At 35.8% G+C, this 23,730-nt stretch overlaps 1 protein-coding gene across 6 annotated transcripts in view; it reads left to right on the top strand.

Moving 5' to 3' along the window:
- The window catches only part of LOC575558 (attractin-like protein 1), a 94,530-nt gene that overhangs the window by 3,009 nt on the left and 67,791 nt on the right, over window positions 1–23,730 (top strand). For all 6 annotated transcript variants that reach the window (XM_030985539.1, XM_030985537.1, XM_030985538.1 and 3 more), the window contains exons 3-4: window positions 322–435; window positions 19,800–19,922. In XM_030985539.1, the coding sequence (XP_030841399.1) occupies window positions 322–435; window positions 19,800–19,922 (237 nt within the window). The remainder of the gene's footprint in view (window positions 1–321; window positions 436–19,799; window positions 19,923–23,730) is intronic.

The following is a 23,730-nucleotide window of genomic DNA, read 5'->3' as shown; positions in this document are numbered from 1 at the left end:
AAAGAAAAGGGCTTGAAAATTTCTTTTTGTGGGAAAATAACGACCGTTAGTTGTCAAATCTACTTTTGGGGATTGCAATCCTTTTAGTAATTACTGGTAGTCTGATTTCATACCCTTGTACTGAATGGTGTACGTTTTGACCTGCGCAAGTTTAATTTTGGCCATTACAAGAAGTGGGTTATTGATGTAGACAGATGCTCATGTAGCAATCAATGTATGTGATGTACAGTATGTACAGCTCCACACTAACATCAAATGTTATTAATGTCCATATTTAACTCTGCTAACATCCCCCCCCCCTCCCTCCCCTCTTCTGTGCAGGCCTGGAGCAAACATACGCTTCATCCTCCAAGAGTTTGGAACAGAATGCAGCTGGGATTATCTCTATATATACGACGGTGACTCAATCTATGCGCCATTAGTAGCATCACTCAAGTGAGTACAATAATCTACAGTTGAATAAATCTACCGGTAAAAGAACCTTTCCAAGAAGAAGAGAAAATAGGGTGCATTATGAAGTAGTACAATCTCCAGATAGATAAAGGTAAAAGAACCTCCCCCCCCCCCCCCAAAAAAAAGGGAAGGATAAAAGGAGATATACAATGAAGTAGTACGATCACCAAAGTGAATACAATCTTCAGATAAATAAATTTAAAAGAACCTTTTCAGAAAAAAGAAAAAGAAAAAAAAGGATGCATGATGAAGCAGTACAATTTCCAGATGGATAAATCTAAAAGAACCTTTAAAAAAACATTTAAAAAAGGAGATATATGATGAAGTAATACAGTATCACTGAAGTGAGTAAAATTCCCAGATGAATAAACTTAAGTAAAAGAACCTTTCAACATCAACAAAAAAGAATATATGATGAAGTACAGGTAGTACAGTATTGAAGCGAATACAATCTCCAGATGAATGAATTAGAATCTAAAATGCATTTAAACTATTTTAAATGAGCAAGAGTTGCTCTTTTTGGTGCTGGATAGCAACAAAAGATTTTTTTTTCTTCAATTTTAAGGCATGATTGGTGAAATCAACATTCCCCCCCCTGATAATGATATATTTCTGTGTTAATATCTTTTATGTGACCATTTGCATAGTTTGAACTTTGAACATCAATATGCTTTCTCTCAATATAAACTACGTTTACATAAAATTCCCCTGAGATCGATGTAAAATTGTAAATCCGGTTTAAAATTAGGGGGGTGAGGTGCCATTTTTTCATGACTTGCTTGAACCCCTTGCCGGGATTTCTGAAACCAATTTTCTTTTTAAATTCTCACTATCACCCCTGATGTAGTATAAAGCACATCAAGTCATCATGAGTAGTACTGGTAAATGGTTACTTGGAGGCTCATGTGGTCAATATACAGAGTACACTAACATGAATACATTGCAATTTTATGTACCCTTCCTTCTCCAAACTTGTGGAAGAGACAACATGTTATCATTGTTAACAATTGGTGTCCACAATATTCTTAAACAGTCTTTTACACATATTTACATTGCATGTTCATTTACTTGTACAATGTAGTTGCGTGCCAGTACAAGGCAGCACGATACTCGACAACGATCAAAGTCTGATGTTGTCTAACTAAGTCTGTTTACATATTTCACCAGGCCAACTCCTCTCTACAGCCTTTATACAATGTACGTGTAGGCACAATATCCGCACCAACCTGTGCCTGGCAGTTAGCAAACCCATCCACTTATGTCATTTCATAAATAGAATAAACAAGCTCAACCCATATTCCCCATTGTCCAATGCTGCCGCCTTTTTCGATTGAGTATGTTTGACAGTGCCCCACTTTGTTGCTGTTCCATATTTGGACATTGTTACCCACTGAATACTGAACAGGCATCAAAAGATGTACCCTGTATTATGCAAGTCACTAGATCCTTTGTAAATCTATGTACAGTGATAACAGGAGTCACAATAAGGAAGTAGATTGGCATCCTGTTCATCTTTTAGATGTCTGATTGACTGATTTCATAAACCTGTTATATATCTAGGAGTTAAAGGTAAATGTTATCTCTGTGATAACTCATGGTTCAATTAAATCCATCATGTAAACATTGATGGTTGATGGAGTCACAAAAAACAAAGGAATAGGGCTGCATTATAATAACCTGTGCATGTACCTCTTGATATTATAACATTCTGGGTCTGAATTATTTTCTACCATTTATTTGTTTGAAATTAATTCCAGAAAAACACCAGCTTAATGTCAAAGTCACAATTACCGCTCATGATAATAAGGGAAATAATTAAACAGACATTCAGTAAATGTTAACAAAAGCTTCTTTGGACCTTCTCGAGACTATGGTCTTTATTGGGGTTAAATTCCCTTTTTTCAGAGCTCTATATTTTTATTTTGTTGTGCATAGAGTGGTCGAGTGTGACGGTATCAACAAAATATTTTTAGAGTTTCCAAATTTGAACTTCATTTTCCGAAAGAGCATAACAAATATTGACAAAATTTTGAAGAACAATTGAATATGTAAAGTATTGGGTGAGATATGACCATCTGAATAGATTTTGATGGTAAATCTGATCGCTGTCCTTTTGCTCTGGTTTGTAATGTTATGAACCAGAGCAAAATAAAAGTGACTTCCTATTGAACTCTTTTTATTCGGATGGTCATATCTCAGCCAATTGGTTTTCAACATTTGGACATTTTTTCTGAAGCTCTTTCAGAAAATGAAGTTCAAATTGAGATATTCTAAAAATAGATTTGTGTGATGTCACAGCTTTGGTACTCTATTCCTGGTGGACTGCAACAAAACTAAAACTTTGCATACATATACAATACATGTTTATAAAAATCTAGAGCATGGAGAATGAAGGGAAATGACACTGAGGAAAAAGGTTTGTGGTCAGCTGTTCTTTTGTTGATTGCAAGTAGAAAATCCTTGTTAATTGCTAACAAGTACAGCTGGGTTGATCTCACCATATACACTGGTTTAATAACGTATAGTACTGTACATTTACAGTATGTATTCATTCATTCATTACGTCATAACATTTCAAAGTGCAGTCTGCAGAGTGACCTTAGAGTAGGGTAATACAAAACACCAGTAATATGCATGGCATGAAGGCCAGTGTCTTTGAGGCATGTGTAAATTGTAATATTTATATTTTGTGGGATTTTTGTTGGATATATCCACATGTACATGTAGTTCTTTAACTTATCATAATCACAGAGTATACGTTCTCTTCAAATCAAGTATTTTTACAACAAAAATTTATACTGACAAATAGAAATAAACAAGTGTAACTGTATGCAAACTAATGTACATGTATACATGTGTACCTTATGCTAGATATATGGATACTACATGTACCTGTATGCCCAGAATAGTTTTGCAGAACTCGGTTATCAGTTTGAGCAAATATTACAAGATAGAAAAATTGTACTTTACACTGGTTAGAAATGAATTAGAAAACAGATTACACTATTTATTCTTTTTTTTTTGGGGGGGGGGGGAGGGGGGGGGGCGGGGTTGCCAGTTGAACATCAAGATTGACACCTATCAGTTCCACTTTTGATAAACATTATGAGTCAATAATAGAAGTCTACAGGGGGGGGGGGGTAATCCCAAATATTTCATCCTTGCCATTCCTACAACCTGTTTTGCTTGAGCATTTTATGAAGGTGACAAAACACCAAAATGCAGCTGAGATGCATCAATAATAGGGCCGTCATAATCGGAGAGGGGATGAAGGAAAGACATGAAGATGGAATTTGCATTGCATAGATAACAGAATACACACCCCTCCCCCTCCCCCAATACATTTCATTCCATGTGATGCTGGCTACATATACAGTGTACCGATTATTGGATAAAGCTAACACCAGAAAGCAGATGATGCATCAATAATGGGAGCTGTCAACGGGGACGGCATCCTTCCAATCATCCAAAAAATCAGGTTGTCCAAACCATCACCACCTAAACCGATTACTCTCCACCTCCTAATTAAGTTCCCCTTCGGAAATGAAGATTGAAATCTTCACACTCTTCTTCTCTTATCAGTTCGCTATATAGAAACATGCACGATCTGTCCCTTCCATTGTTTGTACAGGAGCTTCCCCGCGAGCGTTTATCAACATGAGCATTTGCGCGGTAACTCTCAGCGTCCCCTACGGTAAACGTATCGTGTACGTGCAATGCGGTGGAATTTATTTTTCATAACACGGGGAGTATTATCATTTCATATAATATTTAGATTAATACAACCTGTCCGTGATTCCCATACTTATAGCGAATTGGCAAAAGTACAGTTATGCATCAGTCTGCGTGGTCATTTTATTTTTAGAAATTTAATTGACTGTCTGCAAAATGTGAAGGTCTGTTTGAAAATTTACAAAGTTCATGCATCATTTTTAATTAGAAATGATTCGAAAGCAGTATGACGATGACTCCATTTTTAATGGACTTCTCTGGTATTCCCCCAATTACAGTATATCCATGTTCATGGTTTCGGTTTCATATTTTCTTTGTTACCCTGTGAATATGAAAATAGTTGTTCCCTTAAAGTAGTCACCCGAAGCAAATTCATGACAACTGATGATCATGGACCAATTACATATATGGATGGAAAGATTTTCTCTTGAAAAACATGAATAATTTGCTGAAAAATCATATTGGTAGATATCATGGAAAGGTGTAACATTTTTTGGCTAGCTGTGTCTCACATGTGACGTCACAAATCTTGATGCTCTACGGAGGACCGCTTACGGCAGAAAATCTGGATCTAAAAATTAACATATTGAGAGATGATTAATGCGGGCCCCAAACATATTTTGAAGAGGGAGGTTGTTATATTTGATTAGTTAGGCTTCCCCCTCGCAATGATATGAATTTTGCATCAAATCAAAACACTTTTGATTCTTTGGATGACTACTTTAAGAACCACTCATTTCCTGGTATTGAAATTGAGGAAGCATATAGACAAACTAATTTTGAAGGTTGTGAGACTGTGAATGTTTGCTCTTCTGTCACAAATAGTTGAGCTCTAATTTGTAAGAATACACCCTCATGAAATTAGGTGTAAATGTCCAGGCGTTATTTATGAATACTGCTGAGTTGCAAACACATCAGAATTTCAATGTTTCTTCATGATTTGATTTCCCTGATAGTGATACAAGTAAGACTAAGAGAAGACTTTTTCAAATTTTATAATGCATTTTGGATTCCTTTTCAGTTATACATGTAGTCACCACTTCATAATAATCAGAATCATGAACCCAGTGCATTGTTTTTTCTTTTTCTTAAAGTGCATAGAGACATGTAATTCTGCCTCTGTGTTAATATGCCTTATGTAAAAATGTTTCATCATTATTATTATTATTATTATTATAGTCTGCTGTTCAACAGAGCTTGCATGAACCTGGCACAGTTTCATGATTAGTCAATTAAGGTTTCCCGCCTTATTGTATGCACCAGTTACAATACTAGCTGGGTTGACTTCACCATCATAAGAAATGGATTGGGTTTGGGGTGCATTAACAAGATTAACTCCGCATTCAGACTAGCAATATTTATAGTATATCTTCATGAAAATGGCAAGTACATGTAGCTTGATAGGTTCTATGTGTAGCTATACTACATTATTGTCTGAATGTTGTACATGTTCATGTATAAGAAAAAGATTGAGTATGGGATCCCTGTTAAGACGGGACAAATAAAATCATTGTTTATCTACAGTGTACATGTACGTGTTCATGAAAACTAGTTTATATGAAAATGGTAGAGCCACAGTGTACATGTACTTTTTCTCATCTTTATCCTCCTACTGTACTTTATGAAACGTTTAGGGAGAGAGGCTTTTAGCATTGTTTAAAATGAAAGGTCCATTTAAAATCATGGCCCACATCTACAAGTAGTTCGAACGTTAGAGCATAGGAAAACTGAAGAAGTGGCAGTGGCTTATCTTGAGTGCATACTCTACATGTACAGTGTACAATGTGTATGTGACCAGCCAGCTGTCATCTTGCATCTTCAAGCAAATCGTGAAAGAAGCCAACACTAATTGTATCAGCCGACCTATTCAAATCCAGCTTCTTTATCCAATGTTTCATGATACTGTACATACATGTACAATTGTACATGTACACAATACTTATTTTCATGTGTGCACACTCCTTGTACTATACATGTAATATGTTTGTCTACATGTTGTTTTAAAAAAAAATTAAATACAGGTTTGTATTAAAAAATTGCTAGTGGGAAAGGAACAATTTTTTCACAAGGAAGGCTCATCATACATGTATTTTACATATACTGTATATATGTACATGTACAGTAGTACTAAATCTCTCATGAAGTAGCACTGTGCACAGGGAATATTGGCACCTCATACTGAATATACATGTAGTTTCTACTGAAATTCTAGCTGGTTGAAAAATTTGCCCCAAGATCTATGAGTTAAAGTTACATGTACATTGTACATACTGGTACATGAACTGCACGTGCATGCACAATGTATGCTTTGAATGTGCTTGCATCATCGTATAGATGAAGCGAAAACGTGTACAGCATGTACATGTATTTACTCTTCTTTAAAGGTAAAGACCAGTTATGGTCATGCGATTGCATTGTGAAAGAAACGTTGTGGAATCGATCAGAAAAGGTTGATCATCTAGCATCTAGCATCTGCAAAGTTCTGGAATCATCAAAATGATAAGAAATTTGGCCCATTCTTCGTAAAGTTACAAGCACTATACACAGAAAGATGTATGGACTACCCTATATCTCTCACAGACCATGAGAGAAAAAAATTTACCAAATATATGAATTAGTAGGCGGTTTCCCGGCAAATTTTTTATCATCATGTATTAGTCAAAACATATTCTTTCACATGATTGGTAATGAGAGCTTCCATTTCATTTTTTGAAATTGGGGCGTTTCCAATACTGGTCTTTACCTTTAACATGAGAGAGTAACATGAGTACTTACATACATGTACAATATACACAATAGGTCTAACGGTATGTAATAAGAACTCTTCAGTTTCATTGATACTATCCTTTTCATTGTAGTGTAGAACTACTCATTGCCCATGAAAGATAAACAGAGATCTATAAAAGGAAATGACGCTCACGGATATCACACCATCAGAATCTGTATCTTCCCGGAGTGTCTTTTTGACCATTGTTTCCTCCAACTACTAGTAGTCAGCTATGGGAATGGTCGTAGAATTGCAGTTTACATGTGCAGTACATGCAAAAATAAACTATTTATTAGGCCATTTAAAAAAATATACATGTTTAGCGTCCCCGCCCACTTCTTTTTGGGGGGCCGCCTCCTATTTTTTTTTTTTTTTGGATTTTTTTAAAGAAAAAAAAACATGAAAAACACTGCTAAAATGAATCTATTTCTGAGATAAAAAAAAAAAAAAAAAAAATGTTGGCTGCCATCTTGAAAAATAGCCCAAATGTCAGGGAAAATGTACCGAGCAGCCATTTTGAGCGGCCATTTTGAAAAAAAAAAAAAAAGGGCCTCCTCTTTCGTATTTTTCAAAAAAACAGGACGCTAAACATGTTTTTTTTTTTATTTGGCCTTAATCAGTTCTTAATTTTTGAGAAGAAATCAATTGTTGGCAGTAGAAACCTATCACCACATTGCCAAAATGTGTGGAATGAATTACCGGTACTGGAACTCCAAATGTGGTCAAGAAAAGTATGGACAAATTCAATCTAATTTGTTCCCTGCGTTACCACATCATCCACGTCAACCACATCTAAGAATTCAGTACCGGTACATCATGTACATGTATATTATATCTCTTGACTCTATCATTGTCATAGCCATGCAAGAATTTGTATTAGAAAAAACATAAAATACAATAATATTTTTATGTCAATTTATGTTCTTAATTCCATAATATGATCCACTAACAGTTGGTAAATTATACTATGGGACATCATGTACCTGGACTTGCCCAAAGAAATATTTCTAGAATTGTACACCTGCTGGCTACATGTATGTAAATATAATGTATCCATTCTCACCTTTATACCTGACACCTTGGTGACACACACCGATACCTGAATGGGAAGTTTACACAACCCCAAAACCATTACTCCAACATGAGCATGTTTACATCAAATTTAGTTGTTGACTCTGAAGGAGAGAAGCCCTACACATTATTTCTGACTGGACATCCGTCTAGCTTGCAACTCTGCCCTTCCCTGAAAGCACATTAATCCATAAATGCCTGTTTTAATAATGTAGAAATAAAACCTAATAGCTTGTATTTTATAATGTAAAGCTGGTCGGGATGTGATGGATGAGCGTCCTGCATTCGGTGCCTTTCTCATTCTGATCAGGAGCGGAGTGGAGAAAGAATAATGGATTAGCTGACATTTGGATGGTGATGGTTTGTTTATAGTTACATGTACGTGTTCTTGTTCAGGCTGAGTGTCTTGTCAAGTATTGGGAGCAACTCCTTTTGATTTTTGTTCTCTTTTTTTACGTCACTGACTGCTCAAGTTAATTTTGTTTTGATTGTTTACTACATCTATTTCCTCATGTCATCATGGATGACTAACGTGTACCCGTAGTAATCAGAATTCTTTGCTATCGTCAAAATATACAACATTAACAAGTAAGAGATAGTTTTGAAATTTAGAATAGATGTACATTTGTATACAATTTATACTCATCTATTAAAAAGCACACACATTTTCCTTCCAAATCTTTGATATTATTATTTGTATATATGTAAATCTTTGTTGTTTGTAAGACGTTCATTATTTTGATCACCTGACACCTGTATCAGAATATAGAAGCAATTTACAGTCTGATTTATAAATCATGATCATCATCATCAAAGCAGTGTCCCCCACGTCTTCCTCCAATCACACCCATGTTTGGCAGAGAGGATTTGGCTGCTGCGCCCCTGCTAAATCCATATCTAGAGGCAACTGATGAATAATTGATTTGCTGATCTCTCCCTGTTGATCAGGAGCTTGTTAGGGCTAATCCATTAGGGGGATTGGTGGAGGGGGGGGGGGGAGGGGATTGGAGCCGTGACACACACTGGAGGTGAGCGATGCAATAATTGCCTGTAATGAGAGGATGATGGCTTCACTGCAGTGGCTCTTATGGGTAATAGCATTTTGATAACCGCTGCGACATCAGGTATGGGGTCTCTGCGGTGTCATGCTGTGCCTGTCATTAGCTACAAACTAGATTGCCGCGAACTGAATCAACTCGCAAACTGGAGCACTGCTACATTTTATAACGTATTGGGATCATACTTCTTTCCTTTCTGTCCAATTATCAAATTCAGGCTATGCTTATTTTATCATTAACAAATTGGCACAACAATCACTTTAGTTGGGGAAGAGGAGGAGTGGGGATGGTGTGTGTTTGTGGAGGGGGGGGGGGGGGTCACAATTTCTGATATGGCCACAATTATCAAGAAGTACACATGTACATGTACATTGTACATGGTCAGTAACCTTGTCCCAATAACCCAATTCAAAGTTCACTTGGTTTACCATTCCACCCATCTGTTTGTAAAGTTATTTTAATGATGATCAAATTGGGTTCATTAGGATCTATACTCTTACAAGGGATAAACATATCATTGATTGATCTAAAAAAACAATTCATGGGCTTTCTGTACAATTTTTGCTATTGAATACAGACCAGGAAAAGGAAATTATATACATTTTATACATATGTAGGAGGAAGTAACAGAGCAAGAAATTGAAAGGTTTAATGGCCATTAGCTCAAATATGGTCTTTTTTTTTTGTTTAAGTATGTATTACTCTGAGTGTTAAAACTGTAGAAATCTTCATTTGTATCTTTAGGAAAAAGAACATATTTACATGTAGGTCTGAATTGATGCCGCTTTAAAATGATTAAAAACAAAGTAAAGGCAAATGTTCTGGCGAACTTGACCATCCCCTAGAAATATAGGGTGTGGGAGGAAAGAATAGGAAAGGAAAAGAAGACAACAAAACAATTTTTGAAAGACTGATATCTCTATAGTTTCATTTAGTGGATGTTTGGATGTTTTTTCAATAGAAATACTCAGGAAAAGACACACACAAAAAATGAGCAAAACACACTTTAACAAATTGGAACAAACAAGTCGAAGATAAAATGAAATATAGCTAAACAAATCAGACAACCAGCAAGCATTACCTTTCACTATAAGTGTGAGTGATGTCAGGAATATACAAGAGATTTCTCCAGGGATGGAGTATCAAGGTGGATGTATATCAGAAGAGCTAGGAAAAAAAGAGCATCAGAGTTTATTGACACTTGTAACCTTTACGGACACTTCCATTTTGGCGTTTTCCATACACTCTAGCTGGTTCAATGCCCATTAAACCTGAATATACAGTGTGTAGGATATCTATATTTGAGGTGATAGAGAGAGAGAAAGATAGAGAGAAACATAGAGAGAGAAAGAGGGGGAGATAGGGAGAGAGAGGGAGGGACAGAGAGAGAGAGAGAGAGGGGGAGGAGAGATAGAGAGAGAGAGAGAGAGAGAGAGAGAGAGAGAGAGAGAAAAATGAAAATACAAAGTGACTGATCATAATTATGATCATAAATTTGTTACCATTTTATGGTGTTAGTGCCAGTCGGTGAATGACATTTTAATTGCTTGTAAATCAGGAATATATGGTATCCCACTGACTTGAATTCACTCATACATGTACATTGTACATGCATTGCCGAAGACTCTTCACTTAAAGGCACTTGTACACATCTGTACGCTTAGATTTTTATTCAACTCTGAATTTGACCCACCTGTCAAAGATCGTTTGAGAATTCTTGATCCAGAATCATGGCTTCTGAAGATATGTACAGCTTTTTTCACAAAAATATAATTCTTTGTAGCGATATCCACTACCTAATACATGATGTACATGTAGCTTTTTGAGTACTTGTAAAAGGGTGTCTGTGTTTTATAATGCTCTCTCATGAAATATACAATTACAGGAAGCATTTTGCTGATAAATTGGGAGTGTCATATGGGCATGATCGGTCTATATTCAGCGAATGTTTGACAAGTGAACAGTGCACTCTCTCACACCAGCAGGGTTAATGGGCACGGAAAAGAGGAAATGAAAGCTCTCTACTGTGTTTGATATTGTCTCATTACAGCAGCCGATAGGCATTTAAATGAATTGAAAGCAATGTAATGGATCTGAATTGAGTGCTCATCGCCACATTCCTCATTCTGTCCCACATTGAATTACACGGATGTAGACCATTGTAGTGAATGTAATATGTTGTCAGACCACTCACAGAACTTCACATATGTGGGACTGTATCAATTGCGGCTGCGGTTGACCTCAAACTTACAGAGGCACATGTAACCATGTGTTTGCCAAAACGATTGCAAAATTCAGTGAAAGTACATGTAATTTGCCATGTAAAATACTAAGTTTGCAATTCACAAAGATATCTTGCTGAGAAAAGGTCTGTCACTAACCACTGCTAAAGATTGATGTGATGAAAAGAAATAAATTGGAAAATAAAAGACATTGTACTAGAACAAAATTGTTGGACACCAATCATAGATTATTAGAGTATTTATGGAAACCCTCTTTCCACTTTCTGGGATAGGATTTTGCTCCACGAAATCTTCCTTTCGTGAGTTGCTATCTTACTAAGATGGTAACTCATTTTCCATTCTACCCACTAAAAACATCCAAGTAGTACAGTGCAACCTCTGTATATTTAACCTACATGTAAATACCACTGGAGCAGATTTAAGAGCGGGCTGTATCTGTCTGTATGCAGGTGGTCTTTATATACAGGTTGCCTTTATACATGTAGATGTTTGTTTTGTTTTATTTTCTTCAAATGAGAAACACTGTTCAAGTTCAAGGTATACAAAAGACCTGGCCCCGTTGCACTAAACTTACCATCGATGATAATGATGGTAACTTTGCCGTCAATGGTAAATACCATGGAAACCTTGATTTTGATTGGCTGTTGAGCCCTGTTACCATGGTAAAAGTTACCATCAATGTAAGTTTTATGCAATGGCCTCTGGTCTTTCTATTCAGGTAGTTACTAAATAAAGCCTGTCTAAATGTACTGACCTACAGTACAGTGTACATGCCGGCTATCCTCAAGAGGGCTGTCACTCTCATAAACAATACATTTACAAAGAAGCTCTTTACAGCCTACTGTGCAGCCTATGATGTTTATGTAGACAATTGTAAGCAGTGGAAATCAGAGAGTACTACATTTAGTGCATGTGTACAATTCATGTCTTTTCCCCTACTGCACTCGATACATTATTTGTACATTGCAGTGTAACAAGAGATTATCGAGGAGTGACGAGTCTCTGGGAGGCCGTGAAAGTGCCTCATGGCCCAATCACTCATTCCGCGGAGTACCATGTAGTTTTAATGTGTTCGTGTTGAATGCAGCACGGTAAACAGACACTGTACACCTGCACATGCGGGCCCTTGGGTGCAAATCCTTGTCAATCACATGCAATGCGCAAGATCAGCACCCTCCTACATTTTTTAAAACTTAATATTAATGACTACTTTACTGTCATTCATTTAAGCTATTTTCATTCTTTTACAAATTATTTTTTATTTATTTGTAAACAACTTATTTTTCTGCTTATTTTTTTATGGAAACTCAATATCAAGTTGGCATGAATGAAGATTTTTTTTAATTTCATCACAAATCTATACTGTTTAAGATTAAAATTTTGTTTTGTACAATGTAAGATTTCATTATCACTCTTTTCCATACCTGTACGTCAGAAAATACTCAATGAAGTTGTTGATGAAGTTTAAATCATTTCAGAGCAAATAGCCTCTTGACAGAAGATATTGGCAAGAAATAATGAATTGTCCCCAAAAATATTTGACTATGCCAAGAGCCAATTCAGTTGTCCTTCATATGTGCTCATTACTCTTAACAGGAGAATTCATAGTATAGATTGGGGGAAATAAGCTGTTCAGATGCATTAAAGTCAACAGCCGCCTCAATCAACATAATTACATAATTACCGAAGCCTCATTCTGTTATGTCGCCGCAGAACAGTAGCGTTTTTTAATGATGGTATATGGTTTACATTTCCTATCTTATAGCATGTACGTTGTATAGCACAGAACTCAGTGAATATGCCCACGACCTTTGTTGCGCTGACACTGTAGTTGACATTCATTCATGAGGTTTAATAAAAAACAGCATTTTTTGTTGTTGCCGTTTATCTTTTCATATCCAAACAAGCCTCAGATTTTGATAGTAGTAGACATGATGAAAAGCTGCCATTTTGTATCCAGTAAATTTTTTTTTTTAATGAATACAAGAAATTATATTTGACAATTAAGCATTTGTATGTATGATCAACAAAGTTTTCTTTAAATTTGAATTGATGCTTGAAATTAAATGGCTTGAATCTCGCCATGTATTTCTGACCCCACAATCGTTAGATTACATAATGATTAGATAGCAATGATCTATAATTAAACTTAAAAGGAAAGAAGGGTGAAGGTACAGATACTGTCCTAAAAAGGAAAGCTTATCATAAAGTTTTTTTTGCTTTGCTTTGCTTTTTTTATGTATACAGTGTATATAGAAATAAAGAAAATGTTGTACACATGTACATATACAGTATGTTAGCTTTGTAGTGATACACTCGTAATGTTAATTTATGGTTTATTTCTGTACCTAAGAATTTTGTACACTGTGCTATTTAAAAATGCCACTATCAAAATCCAAAGCAAACTGTACAGCCTACATACAAATGTACAATGTACAAGTGCAAAGCCCAAAATACACACAAAAGGGAAACCGGTCTTTCATCTTGCGTAAATCCATTAAGTATTCTCTTCCAGTCACTGCAGATGTTCATGTGTTTTGCCCTCTAGTTGCCGCTGGATCGGCGTGAAGGAAAGTCGTGCCTTCATCCCATAAGATGGGTCACACCCGATCACGGCTTCACAGGAAAAGTTGTGAGTGTATTTTTCAGACGGAAGACTAATATTGACCGAGTAATTTCCTATCTTTGATAAGGACTCGTGTGACCACCAGTGAAGCTCATGCCTACAAATTATGTCGAGTCATAGTGGAAGATGGAGAGGTATAGAATCCTCTGAAAGGATGTGCGCCATGACCAATTATTCAAAATCAATTTGCCTTGGGTCGGCCAATTGACCTTTCATTTTTCTGTTGATTTATTCCTTGGAAAAAAGGCATCTTGGACTAGTTCGTCTCATGCCTTGGGAAAGTCTTCCAACTCTGTGCAGCAATGCATGCGCACGGGATCGTGGTTCTCCACGATCGTAGCTTGAAGCTAGACTGAGGTAACCTGAATAGTTCTGTGCAAGGTACGAGAGCATGAATGATGAAAGTGAAACGACCGCAAGAGTGCTATCAATTAACCAAAATGTCCTCATTTTTCCTCCTGACTGGAGCACATCTTCCGTTGAGAGTTAGAAAGGCGTTGACTGTATGTTAAATGATAGGAGTTAACCCCCTTCTGGCTCCAAACAGAACAAGCAACATGATCTAGCTTTGCATCTAGGCTGAGGAGAAATATTTCCTGCTTGAAAAATTCAAAGATAATGTATTTTGGGGTATTGGCAATATCGTCCCTAATTTCACGAATTGACGGTAGTGAGGAAAATCGTAACGCAAAGTGAATGCAATTTTTTTTCACTACTGTCACTTTGTGAAAACAGCGATGATTTGTATGGTCTCATCATCCTGTGTCCTACCAGTAATCCAGTGCTCTCCTGTGTATGGGACAGCACTTTAACCTTTACCTTTTAATACATGCATATTCACAAAACCTTATCAAAGATTTCACACACACCCACACACACCCACACATCACCCACACATCACCCACACATATGCAGTGCACACATGTAAGTTAAATATATTGAAGGAAAAAAGATGATAAAAATGGCACCTGTCAATTCTGGGCTTCATCTTTTGCGATAACTGATTTAAATCCTTTTATAAAGTGAACTTAATTTCTTTAATTCATGTGTATTAACAGATCAGCATATGAACTTTTATCTAGAACTAGTAGAAGTTCAAATAAATCACTTGAAGGAATGAAACAACAAATATTTGTTCATGGCTTGAAAGATTTCCATATATCATTGTATAAAACAAACTTAGAATTATATATAATTCATGTGTATTATCACTTATCAGATCAGCATCCAAACTTGTATCTAGAAGATGAAGTAAATCACATGAAAGAATGAAACAAAAAATAACATGTACATGGCTTGAAAGATTTCCATATATCAATGTATAAAACAAACCTTTTATTTTATATAATTCAGATCAGCATATCCAAACTTGTATACATGTAGAAGATGAAATAAATCACTTGAAAGAATGAAACCAACAATAACATGTACATGTCATGAAAAAGGGGCAGTGTACGGTTTATCATCCCGAGCCCTGCATGAGTCACACGCATAGATGGTATGATGAAAGAAGCAGTGACATGAGCTTTAGTCTTCTAGTGCTCATGATTTGATTATCAAATCAATACGCGTGGAGCCAGGAGAAATATGAGAAATATATTTTCTGGCTGCAAGACTTGAAATTATTCATTCTCTCCCCCGTAGAGACAGGAGCTTGCAAGAAACGTCGCAGTGTTGCCAATTTGTGATTCACCGATGTCAACTTCAACAATTTATAACTTTCCTATTTTGAATCGGAGATTGCTCAAAATTTCATTATTTGTTTCTCTCATTTTTTGTTTTGATTAAAACAAGATGATATTTGGGTGAACTTCCCCTTCAAAGGGCCATTCACCTGTCGGACAAATATTGAAATTCAATTTCTAATGAAAAATGGCAAGTGTATTTTTATGAAATAGGAATGTAATGACAATTAAATAAGGGGGAGACAAATGCTTTTCAAGCAACTTTGTTACATGGCCCAATGCCCTAATATATTATTTAGTTTAAACATGGGTGGTACAGTTGTAGGTGCTGATATGAAAACCAAAAACACTTGGTGGTAATTGCATTCATGAGCAAGACTCTTCCATGTACTACATACATGTATATCTCGTAAGAGCCAGAAATATGTTACCCCAAGAGACATACCGTCCCTATTTTCACGAAGTGACGGTAGTGAGGAAAATGGTAACGCAAAGTGAATGCAATTTTTTGTCGCTACCGTCACTTCGTGAAAACAGCGACGATACATTACTACATACATTGCTATCAGCATATGATATACAAAATGTTCAGGCCAACATTTAGACATGAATTGCTGAAAATAAGCAGTGTGTAGGAGAGCATATGGTGACCCTTTTTTGCCTTTTTTAAGCTTGAGATTTGAAGAAGAATGAGAGCATTGATGTTTTGACATTTTCAGTGGGTAACATTATAAGCTCATCCAGGTGGGCAACCCGTGGCGCTCAAGGCCAATGGTGGTGTGTTCTGAATGGTTCTGTAGTAGTCATGTTTCCAATCGATGCCGTGAGAGACCCTGCGCTGAACATGATATTACATTGTAAGCCATGTATGGCTGCATAGTAGCAATTAGCCCCAAAAAGCATTTTGGTCAGGAAAATTTTTCCTGGGTGAAAGGTGGATTAGGGGGGGGGGGGGTAACTTGCTGCATGATAAAAAAGGATCCTTGATTTTTAGTGGTGTCGGTTGGAACATTGGGAAGAGTAAAAACAGTGAAAAGGTCAGCATCATTTCTGGGGGAAATATGTCAAAAACACTCCACACCGAAAAGCCTATAGTTACTGAACATATGTTGTAGATCCAAAATGATCTGCATGTAGATATAATTGTTTGAGGTATAAATATCAAGTCAATGGTACTCAGTAGAAAAACGCATTGATATAAAATAACCTAAGACAAAAACACCCATTATAGCAATCACAATAATTCTTTTCAGTTTTTATAATACACTCCTAAATGTATTTGAGTTTACATCTATTTATTTACTCATCATTCTTAAGTAGGCTTTAAGCTTTGTGGTAACAGTATCCTACTTGCTTTCTTTTGAAGAGTTCAATCTCACGTCAAGGTCCTCTTCTGGTTTAAATTGGTTTTCCTTATAAGTGATAATTACATTGGAGACTTGTGGTCCCCTATTGAATGAATGGGATAGTAAGTAGTTAATATTTCCTAAAGTGGTTATGTTGGCCAGGCTTACGTATCAAAATACCCATAGCTTTTCCATACTTCATTGGATTTTCCTTTCCTGAAAACCAATTATGACACTTGATACATCCAGCACTGAAATCCTAGAAATTGACAAAATGATTAAGTGTGTAGGAAGGCTCTTACCTATTTTGTTTCTAGAAGATATTAAAAAAATACATGAGTGAGAAATAGCAAGTGAGAAAACTAGGATGAGAAGAAAAAATTGCTCTTCTCTCTATCCAAAAAGAATTGAATTTCAGTAATTCAAAATCTACCCTTTACCACATGTTTATGTGTTCACATAAGTGAGATATATGCCCATGTATGAATACATAAGTCATTATAGAATTAAATAGAACAATTACAATGGAATCATCCTTTTTTTAATGGCAATTTTAGTTTTAAATCTTTTTTTTCAAATTTCATTATCAGCAATATAATCCCTTAATAAATAAAAAAAAAATTATAATACACAATCTAATTTAAAACATTTTCATTTTCATTTGTAATGAATTAAATATTTTTTATCTTACCAAAACAAAAACAAATTTAGAAGAACATTCATTTGCCAGAGTGCCACTCACTCACATACATTCTGTACTTGCATTAGAAATGACCCGTTATCAAGAATGATTTCCTTTGAACATGTACTAATATATTCACTCCGGCTTTAGATTCCAATTACGGAAGTGATTTATGGGAAGCGTTGCCCGCGGGAGGAATATAGATGAAGTCACTGGCTGCTGTGCATCTCCTATCTCCCATTTAGTTTGCACTTTGTTATTCTTTAATTGCATCCATCATCTTCCATTTTTATTCATTGGGATTTCCTCTAGATGCATGGATGGCAGGATACTTTTGTAATTTAAAGAAAAAATGGCAAACAAAAAATCATAATTTATAACCAAATCTATTTGAAACCACTCACATCTTTGCTTCATAATTGACATTTCTCTATCTCCTCACTTTTATATTGGCAGTTTAAAACACCTGGGGGAAAATGAAAGTAATGTATTAAAAAAACAAACACATGATATTTCTTTTAGTATGATTTATTTGAGTAATCTGTCAATCAACAGGGATGGAGGGAGGCAAAAAGTGATTTGTCAGTAAAAAAAAATAAAATAGTTGGGGGGGGGGGGGCGGGAGAGGCAAGTTTATTTAAACCTCATATCATTGTAAGGAAGTGATTGGGTGTAAAAAGAAAGGGAAAAAAGATAAAGGGGAAAGGGTGAATGAATTATTAAATTGATCATGAGGAAAATTAAAAGAAATTGTCTGTTTGAAGCCAGAAAGGTGTGAAATAATATACTTTAGCATATAGTATGGTTCATGCCCTTTCGGGTCTGAATTGACAAAATAAGAAACAAAGATGGTGAAAGAATAGTTAACATGACAGAAAAAGAGTAGAAGAGGAAGATAAAAACTACAAATAAATAACACTATCACCTATATGTGTTTAGGCTTCTAAGGGGTACAATAAATTGGTGTATCTAATATCTCACTGCAGTTCCAGGATGACAGATCAATAGTGCTTTCATATTGATCAGTCATCCGGGAACTTTAACTGTGGATACAATATTGCTTGATTATCAAATTTTGTTATTTTGCTAGTCAGCCTGATATAGATAATAATAATAATATATTGTATGGCTCTGTTTACGTGTGATACAAGAATAAGAATATATTGCTCTCGCTATCACAATACATTCTTGTAGCACACTCAAAGCCATCCAATATTATATAAAGATTGATCAGAAGAGAATAATAGAAATGAGAAAGAAGGTGATGAAGTAATATTTGAAATGGAAGAACAAGAATAGCAAATGGAGATAAGAAAGAAAATAAATTGATTGGGTGAGGGAGGGGAGAGTTGTAGACAGGGGAAATAAAGATGATAGAAATGGAAGGAAAAGGGCAAAATAAAAAGGTTAATAGATTTCTCATGTATTTTTCTCATCTTTTTGTGAATCACTCTGTGCCTCTTGATGCTGTTCCTCGAATTGATCGAGACTAGGTTCAGCAGGATATGCAGGCGTCTTAATTGATTTTCTTGAAGCTCAATATGCACTCCTGCTCAATATTCCCTCTCTCTATATCTCTATCCAGATCTCATGTATATTTACTAGATTGTTCCAACCGTTTCCAATTAAATCCACACTGATGATTTGATGGGAATCGTAACCGAATGTGTTGGCATCTATGAAAGTTGTCAGTTTGACTGTTATCATGTCTCTTCTTTTCATATGATGTACCGGGTACTGGAGTGTATATATACGCAGAGTTTTTAAAGCAAGAATATTCAGGAAAATGATGAAACACCCATCAAATCAGTGCCTTGAAGCATACTTTTATATCGCTGTGTTCGAAAGGTTTTTGACATGTAGATTCAAGATATATTCTGTCTGTATATATGCTTTTCTTGCCATGCAATTGTCTGTAGTGCAGACTTGATTCTGAAGCTTCCAAAAAATACATATTTGCTTCAACCAAATTAATCAGTTTCATGTTACATCAAGGATTGAATACACAATATTATCCCCTGTCATATACATGCAAGATAAAAAGAATTCATTTTATTGTACAGTTGTGTACTAAATTATTCATGTTGCTAACTCTTAATTTTTTTCTTCCATGTTCCTTTTTCATTGATTCTGCAGTGGTCCAATAATTCACGATACAGTTAATATCAATCATGAGATCCTCACAACGTCAGGCTTCGCCTACCTGTACTTTTACAGTGATGCAGCATTCAGTCTAGATGGCTTCAATATTTCATACAGGTAAGCTTCTCCAGAATCATCATTTCTTTTCCGTTAAAGCTTGTCTGTACTAGTATGACCAGGAGGGATTAGACCACCCAGCGTGGTCACTGACAGGTGGCTATCTCATCAACTCAGCTCTCAATTAACATAAGAAAAAGAGGATCATGGGGGACCAACGGTCACCGCTTAGGCATTGTTTTTTATATAGAGGGAGCAAGTAGCTACAAGTAGTACAGTGGGGCTTTAAGTATTTCGAACAGGGATCATACATTAGCTTTCTAGAGTGAAATGTGGAGTTTTAATCCATGTTTTATTTTTTTAATTGGGTATGGATAAGATATATGTATTTGTTATGTTTCAGGAGGGAAATAACAAAAGCTCGTTTTTAACTTTACATTCTTAGGATTTGCCAAGCACGGCATGGAATTGATGAATAGATCATATCGTGCGTTTGGAGCTAAAAGGGTGTTACAAATACCATTTTACACTGATTATTGCCCTTCTGGCTCCAAAATGTAACAGATGATATGCAAATGAGTTCAGTCACTTGAGGCAAAACAAGTTTCTGTTATGAATATGAACAATAAATACATTGAATTCAATTGAATTTGATGTAACTGTAATTTCCTCCATGATCATTGCTTTCAACATCCATCTCATTCTTCACTCTAGATAACGCGGCGTTGTATGACTGATGTGTATCATGGTTGTTATGAGCATTGCCTTGGGATCCGTTGGGAATGGAAATGACTTGCATGTAGTAGCTGTGTGTGAAAGAAGTACATATTACAGTTACTTTGAGCAAACAATGGCATCGATCATTTCTACATTTGCATGATTATGTTTTGAGGGCATAGATAGGAGAATGATGGGGATGAATTATGAAATTGATCGGAAGGAAATAAATGAAAGATTCTGAATAGTTTTCAGAATTATGTTACTTTTATGTCGTTCAGACAAACAAGGAGGATTTATCTAAGAAGGAAATACTGGATTTAAATTGAGGGCAAATCATTAAATCATCTGTTCAGAGCCAGAAGGGTGTTAACTGGTTGTTAAAGTAAATGAATTAATTAATTAATGCCTTTCTTGCTCCAAACAGACAATTTCTGGAAACCATCTTCCTCCCACTCTCCCTAAAGATGTAGTTACAAAATCAAGAAAGAATTATGTAATGAATAGAATTTTGGGCCATGACAATAGCTCATGTCTTTGGTGTGTATCTATGTATTAAAGCCTCGGTCACAAATGCCATTACGAACTGCTACGAACGCCGTACGAACGATTTTCAGACAATGGAAATTCGGAAAGACAATGGAAAAACATGGAGATTCGTAAGAACGCATCGTTCGTACAAACCTTTGTGACCGTAGCTTTAGATTCATGGGAAAAAGTATAGGGGAAGGGAGGGAGGGAGGGAGGGATTCCTCAAATCAATCTCGATACATTTCTCGCAGCAGTGCTTATTATGGTTTATGATCACGGTCCAATGTCCAAGTCAATACAGTTATTATGCACATGACAGGAACCTCCTGGTACAGGGGTGTACATATTACTAAGAAAGAAAAAATGCAAACTAAAATGGTTAATGATTACACTTCATTATAGTGGACGTTGGACTATAATCCATTAAGGTATTACTGACTTAGGAGTTGTCGTTTATCCCAGGCAAGCCCCATTTAGACATGACAAGAGACACCCCCTAAAAATAATTATATAAATAAATAAAATCCACAGGAATTAAAAACAAAAGACAAAAACATGATAGTAACATTAATATGCTGTTCTTGTATGATATAAAGCTATTCCCAAGAATTTTGAATATTATTATCTAGTTCCAGCAATTGTAGCACTCAGTGCATATTTTAAAGCCCCACTGTACTACCTGTACTTGTAGTTACTTGTTCCCTCTATATAGAAAACAATGCCAAATCGGTGCTCGTTGGTCCCCCATGATCCTCTTTTTCTTATGTTCATCGATAGCTGAGTTGATGAGATAGCCACCTGTCAGTGACCTTGCTGGGTGGTCTAATCTCTCCTAGCCAAACTAGTACAGATGGGATTTAAGGAATACCCACTTACATGTACTACACCTGGGTCAAGTGTGACAATCGTAGATGAATGCCTTGCCCAAGGACTTGGTGCTGTGGCAGGGTATCACAGTCTGTATCTTGCGGTTCACGGTCCGGAGACTTATCCACTTGACCTCTATACCCTGTATAGTAAATGAACGGTGCTAATTCAATTCAATTCAAATCATTTCTTTCTAAATTCCATCATCAATTAAAAACAATGTGTAAAAACAGTAAAAAAAACAGTCAATGGGCAATAAAAACATTATAAAACTATGACATTTCAATCAAATAATTTAGAAGTTAAACAACAAAACAAGTATAGCATTCAATGAGAAACAAGGTACAGACTACATTAAAAAAAAGAAGTGGATAATTGGAAAATGGTGAACACAATGAATAGCGAGAGGGGATGGAAAAAGTGGCTACCGGTATGTACCAAAAAGGTCCCTAACCTAAACTCTCTTATCTATGTGTTGAAGTACCCAGGAATATAAAGTCTTCTACGCTTACGTCATACTGTATGTGTTATCTTGTCCTGCCCAGGTTTTACCACATCACGTGTGAAAGAGGCTATTTGGGTGGGATGTTTTGACCTTTGAATCCTTAATGGAACAAGTGTATGGGAAATGGCGTCATGGTTAATAACTGCATACTATCAATTATTGATCTACATTACTCCCTCAGATATTATGATGTATTGTTGCACTGTCAAATCCATATCGGATCACACGATGTAAGCACACTTTAAATGCAGTCGCCTCAGGGAGTCACTAACTAACTGTGTGATCTATGCGTATTAGTTTGCTTGAATAGCTAGGTTGTACAGGACTTGGTGGAATTCCCCATAAATGCAGTACATGTATGCAGCAAAGAAAAATAGTTCTCAAGAAACAAAAACAAACTTTGGTCTACTTGAGCATGGCGTACCAATGATTAAATAAAAACATTTATTGAAGTACTTAAAGTAAATATTCACAGTTTGGCTTCAAGAAAGATAAACACTATTACAAACATGGTAAAAGTCTGCTCCCAGGCAATGTTATCAACTTTATAGGACATTGGATTGGTATTATGTAAACAGGAACCTCCATGATGATGTAAGGGAGCATACTGTACACTTCTTTTGATAAGCAATGCCGCATATATAACCTACCATTGGTGATATCCTGGAAAATTGTCTTCCCTGTTGATAAGCAAAATCAAACTTTTTATCTTCCCCTTGGTTATAAAGATATTTTTTGTTAGAAGACAACTTTGGCATTATGTTCTTTATAAATATTATTTTAAATGTGCAATGAACATTTACTGTTTGCTTGATATTGACAAATTTCACAAGAATAGGGTACAGAATTTTTTTTGCAATAACTGTATTTAATCATGTTTTTCCCCCAAGAATACATGGTTAATGTATGATTTGAACAAAGTGAGTTGGGATGCAAAGGATGAATGAAGATGATTTGATTTTTTTGTAAAGTTTATTTAATATACATACACATAAACAAAATCTAATCAGATATCAATACATTCTTACATCATATTTTGATAGTCAACTGACCATATACTATTTATGCACACGATGTACAGTACATACGGGCAGGGGTTGGGGCTGAGGGCAATATTGAAAATAGCTCCCATAGCCAGCCTTAAAATAGCCCCTATGTTTTACCTTTTTAGGACATCTAGAAAAAATATAAAGATATGAGCCCTTGGAAGCGTTAGAAATACCTGTTATTTTTAAATCATTTGCCAAG

Source organism: Strongylocentrotus purpuratus, unplaced genomic scaffold, assembly GCF_000002235.5.
Source record: "Strongylocentrotus purpuratus isolate Spur 01 unplaced genomic scaffold, Spur_5.0 spur5_scaffold_15, whole genome shotgun sequence".
Classification (NCBI taxonomy): domain Eukaryota; kingdom Metazoa; phylum Echinodermata; class Echinoidea; order Camarodonta; family Strongylocentrotidae; genus Strongylocentrotus; species Strongylocentrotus purpuratus.
Note: the sequence above shows the minus strand (reverse complement) of the source record. Positions and strands in the feature narration are given on the sequence as shown.